Raw genomic sequence first — 7201 nt, 5'->3', positions numbered from 1 at the left:
CAAAAACATGGGACTTGTTGACAAATATTAACGCCACCCAAGAGAATAAGGGAGGATCAGATTTCCCAGTTTGCTGATTTCAGCATATTGACTTCTGTCTGTTGGAACAGTTTTTTGTAGGCCATTTTTCTCCTTCACCTGCCAACAAAAAATCCTCCACTACCCACCGGATATCACATAGTTCTTCTCTAAGCACAGCGCGGCCAGCGGTGGATATTGGATAAGGAACCAGGTTTTATCATAAATCCAAACGAGAACAATTACTTGGTCTGGCAGTGAGTATTGATCCGTATCCAGTAATTTTGAAGAAACTGCACTTAATGTTCAAACATTGTCCCGTCTAGACGTTTCTGATATACTGCATCATGGCCCAGGAATGCACAGATATGCTTACAGTGATGCCTAACGGAATATCACAGCAAGGTTAGTTGACTTCACACGGGGTTTCCATGAGAATATCTCCAAACGCCATACAATGTAAAAACAGTGTATACGAAGTTTCATTTAGAAATTAGCGTTACTCTTAGTTTTACATGGGAAATATATTAATAATTACTGTGCATTCAACAATATATTGTATGTTGATTCAATTTGACACACACATATTTCAAACTAAAACTGAAGTGCTCGGAGTAAAACTAAAATGAAATCTCAGTCATACGCCAAGTCATGTGACATCATAAAAAAGATTTTGGTGCCAAAATATATTTTCAAAACACCTTTGTAGAAGGTTGTAATATCAGTAAAAAGGGTTTACACTGTAGCTTCCGCATGATTGCGCCTGGAAAGGACGTAAGGTCGACATAACTCGTGCTAACCATCGCAGTCAAAAATCAGTGTTTTAGTGATTATATCCTGTTTATCTGAGCAATTCGAAAAGCTTTCTTCCAAAATAATTCTTTACGAAAGTTTTCAATCACTTCTTTCTCGTTCATGTTTGTTTTTATAATGTTATAAACACAGACCGGAGCAGCAAATTTGGTTTCAAAATGGCTGGTGATAGGCCGTGACCTCTTTAGATTTATGGTCGGTCTTTGCACAAAAACCTCAGTAGTTTCAAACTGAATAGGTCGTTCAAGGGACCTTTAGACTGGTCTGCAGTAATCTTTTCATTCTGCTCTATATTAAGTTCTTATCTTTGCATTTATTGCGACTTCAGTTTTATGAAATATGAGCACGATAAAATAATGAACAAATACGTGTTTATTCCTCCGCCAAGCCTCGACATATACTAACACGTTGTAAAGTGGCAGTGTACAAGGTAGTTGGAGTTCAGGTCATGCATTAAATCGATAGTCATTCGCACAAACATCCATATACCCATGTAGAAACGCACACTCGCATACATACGCAGTCTGGTCTGAACGTTATTCAGTAAATGTTCTGACTTCATAATGGTTATTACTCGGCGCCATTTTGCTTTTGTTACCATGCATAGTTGCCATCTACACCAAGCTTGAAATCTTCAAGACAGCGGGTGACAAAGTTCGTGACCTACTGCGTACTGTGTTAGAACACAGTGGCGTTCAAGTGGTTCTCTACAAGGATTGGGAAAAAGCCTCAGAGAACGTTCCTGTAACAGTTATGGTAGTCATCGATGCAAGGCAGACCAGAACTTTAATCACTCCTGACAGAGGGGACAGAAATGTGGATCACGTTGACGAATTGAGGAAGTTAGAAAGCGAAACATCGCCCAAAGGTAACACGTAATTATGTAATAATATAGCTATGAAACTCTGTGGCCCGAGGATTTTTTTATCGAGAAGATACTTCTTCGTGGCAAAGAATTTAAAACAATATTTTTATTTCAAACATTTCAGTAAATTTGCATTTGTTTTATTAAAAAGAGAGAAAATATGGATATTTCGTGGCAATTGTTAAGCTGGCGTGCTATATAAATGCCTCAAGGTATGTTATCAATTTTGGATGGTGTATTCCTCATATTGGTGTCTCGTAAATATTATTTTTACCATTTTTTCTCCTGTAACCAAACACAAGAAAGCAATCCGTGACGTTTCGCGGCCAAACAATATATGCATTTCGAAAAGCCATATCTACTTACAGGTTTATTGCTAAAATGCCAACGTATTTTCTACCCTGGGTTGATAGCTCTGCTGGTGGACAGATTTGTCCCCGAGGCTGTCTTTCACCCGCTTTAAGCGATGTATTCATTGCTTCGCTTCGATAAAGTTTATGTGCGATGTGTGATAGTGAGCGTACGAGCTCGAGTGCTTCATGAACGCTGTAAGCGTGTGGAGGGGTCGCAGTCAGAAAAAATGTAATAACTTAGCTCGATTATTGAACCAATCTTTATGAGATTGCGGATTTGGTAGAGCTAGGTGACTGGGTACCGTACGTTGTGAGTTCGAACATGATTGAAACCATCGCCTATTCCTTTCTATCAAGTACGTCCAAACGTCCGAATTTGTAACATGCCATTCTTTTTTCGCCGTACACAAGACGGCCATTCGATTATTTCGTTCGTTCCTTTGAATTATATGAATACGTATAGCATTTGGTTGCGACAAGTGATTTAACTGAAGTGATAATGTACTTTCGGTGTTTAGCCTAACAGATTTTCTATGCCAGAATGTCGCATTCGATTTGGCGGGGATTTGGCTGAATGGTGTTCAGGGCTACCTTCGTTGCTAGGTTCTTTGATGACGTTGTGGCCAGATGTAAGAATACAAAAATTGTCGAAAAATGTCAAAGTGTTAAGGATTGACAAAATCTTATGTTACTACAGAGCCTTGTTGGTGGTGGTATCAGTGTTCGTTTGAGCGTCATTTGCAGTTCCGTTATGGATGGTTTTACTTTAATCTATTTTCAAGTGTCGAATATATAAAACTTAAGCTTAGTGTAGAAAAGGAAATATGGCGAAGACTGTAAAAATCGTGGTGTAAATTAGCTCACTCTAAGGATTACATTTGATTAGTCATAACATGAGGGCATCTTATTTTTTGTCCAAGTAATACCGTTGATGTCATTCTTCAGGCGCTCTTCTCTCCTCCCCAAAACTCTTAACGTGCACATCATTTTTCAATCGTCCTTCCTCGTAAGAGTAGCACGATCCCGAGGGAACGGCATCGTTGCGATCAAGGCAGATAATATATGCTAGCACAGATACTGCGGAAGTAGCTACTTTCGATGACGATACGTTACTTTTGGCGTATGTCAGTCGTCATCAGAATGTAATGTGACTAACATGTGTACAATTCATCCACGGAGGGTTTCTTAGAAGAAAATGATGAAAATATCATTTATTATTATCTTTTTAGATAAACTGGCCGCGGTCACGTTTCTGGGATCCCTTATTCCGCAGTAATTGATATTTTCAGGGGATACTCTGATTAAAATATCGAGCATTCGATCAATAGCAAAGTTAGAATCAAACATTAAACGTGTGACAGAAAAATTACTTTTCTCAGATTACATCAAATATAGGCTAAATTGCTAGGTTTCATATTCCAAATGTCAATTGAATGGCCACAGAATGTACCGTTGGAATTCAAAAAAGTTAGATTGATGGAGTTCGGTTGGCAAAATAAAGCACATGACGATCAAGAATGTCCCATATGTCGATTGTCGAGTTTGCTAATCGATACACCAGCATAATCTAGGGATTGACCGGAAATGCAAGTATGCAAATCAAATAGGAAATTCGGTTACCGCCGAAATACCGAAATGTCGAGATACCGAGTTCAACTAGATATATCGTTTGGCCGCGAAATATCACGGATTAAAACAAATCTAAAGGGGAGGAATGGCTTATCACAATCCAATCGTCATGTTTGCTTGTAGTTTTACAAGCACCTTCAAGACGTACTAAACGAATTGGAACAGTGTGGTACTACGATGTCCTCACTCCTCGATGAAGAGTAACACTTTCCAAACATCAACAAAACACAAAATTGTCATTATATTGGAATATGATAATTTTTCGACACAGTTTCGACCATAAAATTCATACGTAACATTGTCACAGTAGGAATAAAAAATATCATGAAGAATTTTCCTGCCAAGAATAAAAGATTAGTTTTTAACCAGTGAAGTGCAAAGTAAAGCTAGCAGACAACTTTAAAATGGCATTATCAGTATATATAAACATGCATGCACATTTATTCCTAGATATTTTAATACATTCAAACAATATTGGTTAATCAGTCCTTTTGATTTTATTGGACATACGAAACATAAGGCAGCAATGAACCAAATGTGAGAAATACAAAGTTCATCTTCCAAACACTTTCTCCACAGCAATACTTAAACCTTCCAGAATCACCAGTACAAGCGATCATCATCTCCATGGTATCAATACCGCTGCCAACCGAGCATTGTCATCTGTTGAAAGATGATCATGGGAGACAATGCAAAAATCATAATCCTTCATTTATTTAATTTTAATCTCATTGTAATTTTCAAATACACGTAATAGATTGTACGTGAGATACTCTGATGTTTTTTACAGGTTCCATATTGATAGTAATATATGGTGACGAACATTCATTTAATCTAAGAGAAGAGGAGCATGTAGCTAAACACTGGTTACAATCTTGGAAATTCAACGATACTAAAGCCTATGATCTTGCAATGAAAGGACGATGTTTCAGCATTGATGACAACTTCAACGAAAAACAAAAAGAAATGTTGCGTCAGTATTTTGAATGCCATTGGGTACCCATAACCCCTGATGTCAGAGTCAATACAAGCATCATAGTTATGGGAGAGAAATGCAAGGAACAGGTTTCATACCTTTACAGTAACAACCCATTCCACAGGGAATTGCCGACCGATGGATCAGAAGATGAAACTCAGTACGGCTACTTCTCCTTCGCACCCAGTGGTAAAGAACCGGCAATAGGCATAGATTTCAATACATCCCTCTACGAAGTCAAGGTATGTGAGAGTGATGACTTCCGAGAAGCATTGGTGAGCCAATTGAAGAATCTGAACACCATCACACCCAGCAAGTCAAAGAGGCCTCCTTATGACAACGCCTTACTGTCATGTCACTGCCCCGAGTGCTACAAAATACTGATGCAACATCGAGATGAAGTTAGGGCAGTTATGAGTAAGTGTAATTTATTGTAGGACGCCTGGTTTTGCTTGCGAGTATCGTAACCGTAATAATTCACAAATGATGTATCAGAAATGGTATTTTTTAATATTATGCGTATTTATTAAAAATCGACATAAAGCTAACAAAGTGGAACGATCTTCCTTTCTCTAATGACTGCAATTGCAATTTAGTTTTTACTTACAACATTATGAAAACAAAATGCAGTTTCGAACAGTAATGAGAGCACCGAGTTTATAAGTGGCTAAAATGCTCTATTTTCAGATAGAGAAACCTTTGATGTAATGAATGACGTCATACCTGTCGTAATTGAAGATCAAGCGGCTTATGTATCACGTGAGGCCAGGAACTACATCAATGAAGTGAGACTTAAAACCAAACAAAGGAGTATTCAAGAGGGAGAAATGGATGCCAAGTCGTTATTACAGGCGTCCATCCTTACAGCTTGCCAAGACAAGACGACTCACCTTAAAAAAATTAAATATATATGCCGTAAATACATCAAGCCCCTGTGTGCTGCGCTGGTAATTATTGTAATCATGTTGATTTATTTACTTATTTATTTATTTATTTATCGATTTCTTGCGAGCTCCAAACACAGAAATGATATATTTAAAAACCATACACATTCGCACTAACAAGAGGATTTTAGTAAACAAACCTTTAGACAATCCTTCTCAAATATATACCAACCTTTTGGTTTATTGGAATGCACTTCTTATGAATAGAAGAATAACACCTCCGAGTCACAAAACTGCAAACTGGAATAAACGACCATGCATGGAATACAGATTTTATGTTGGTGATTTGGAATTCGTTGCTGTTTATTTTGAATTCAAGTTATTAATCACCTCATTACATCGAGTCATCATGATGTGTGTCGTGTGTTTTTTCTCCTTCTTTGGGTTTGCTCATCAAAACCATGAGATGAAATCATCAACGTAGCATTCCCAATTATCAACATAGCATTCCAATTATCAACATAGCATCCAAATCATTAGTATAGAATTCCGAACCGTCAACATAATATTCCAAATCATCAACATAGCTTTCCAATTCATCAACATAACATTCCGAGTATCAGCATAGTACTTCGAACTAATGGCCACCATACAATAAAAATGAAAATACTCATTTTATGGGGCTATTTTTCATTCACAAAGTGCTAAGGAAGAAGAGACAATTATTTTTGTCAGAAAAAACAAACAGTAGTTGTAGTAGTCTCATGGTGAGTTGCCAAGGAGAAAAGAACATGGAAAATAAAATCAGCGTTACTTCACCCAATCACAACGACCGTGAACTATTCTTTTCTCGTTGGTTTAATAAGTGTACTTATTACAGATGTCAATGCACGCCTCTTCATGATTAACTTTAAATTCACAACTTTCCGAAGTTTATGTTTTATGTTCTTTGTGCCTGATGACAGCTTTTCAGATACTCAGTCTTTTTAGCGGTAAATTTAGGCTTCTGCATGCTTGTCCTCATCATGATGCATTTTGCAGATTGTAAAGTATATTAATAAGTCTTACTTTTGAGAAAATCGAACATTTCAATTATCCCCTCAGTGTTAACTCATTTTGGAGATGGCGACTTTGAAATATTGGTAAATCTTTTGGAAATTCGACCCCTAGTTTTTATTCTCGATTATGGCAGAGAAGGGTTGAATGTTTCTTTAGGAAAATTTGAGCAAATTTTATATTATTCATTTTGTAAAAGGCGTTTATTACTTAAATAACATTCGCTGACAGAGACGCAAAAATTAATGAACCCAAACGGTTGCCTTGTGGCTTATAGAAGACAACATTCATATAAAATACAACGACATGGCTACGTAGGACACGACCTATAGCTTGGGCTAAATAGGCAGAAATTCCGCCTGAAAACACAACAGCTATGGACCCGCAGCTAGACTTTACTGCCTCCTCCCATTAAGTATGGGTCAATCGACGAGCAAGCACTTGAAAATATCGTTATCAGAAAATAACAGAACGCTATTTCAAGCACGTATCACTAAAATCAGAAACAGTAAATTATGTCATGTAAAACATAGATTGGACATAAACTGACTAGTGAAGTCATTCAAACAGAGTCAGCAGTTTCGAAACTGTATAACGATTATTAGTT

General features: G+C 37.3%; 1 protein-coding gene across 1 annotated transcript; it reads left to right on the top strand.

Moving 5' to 3' along the window:
- The first annotated feature begins 233 nt into the window (after positions 1 to 233).
- On the top strand, positions 234 to 6908 carry LOC139121975 (uncharacterized). Its single transcript, XM_070687311.1, has 4 exons — positions 234 to 423; positions 1439 to 1699; positions 4469 to 5071; positions 5342 to 6908. Exons 1-4 carry the CDS (start codon positions 366 to 368, stop codon positions 5713 to 5715), a joined length of 1296 nt encoding a protein of 431 aa, XP_070543412.1. The 5' UTR covers positions 234 to 365; the 3' UTR covers positions 5716 to 6908.
- Positions 6909 to 7201: the final 293 nt, after the last annotated feature.

This window comes from Ptychodera flava, chromosome 21 (genome assembly GCF_041260155.1).
Source record: "Ptychodera flava strain L36383 chromosome 21, AS_Pfla_20210202, whole genome shotgun sequence".
Lineage (NCBI taxonomy): Eukaryota > Metazoa > Hemichordata > Enteropneusta > Ptychoderidae > Ptychodera > Ptychodera flava.
The sequence above is the reverse complement of the archived record's forward strand: the minus strand, read 5'-3'. Positions and strand labels throughout refer to the sequence as shown.

What these genes read in the sequence shown, in the direction of transcription:
- LOC139121975 (XM_070687311.1), top strand. Translation starts at nt 366, where the DNA reads ATGGCCCAGGAATGCACAGATATGCTTACAGTGATGCCTAACGGAATA. An exon ending in AAGCGAAACATCGCCCAAAG is followed by an intron (nt 1,700 to 4,468) that starts GTAACACGTAAT and finishes TGTTTTTTACAG; the next exon opens with GTTCCATATTGATAGTAATA. An exon ending in TGAAGTTAGGGCAGTTATGA is followed by an intron (nt 5,072 to 5,341) that starts GTAAGTGTAATT and finishes CTCTATTTTCAG; the next exon opens with ATAGAGAAACCTTTGATGTA.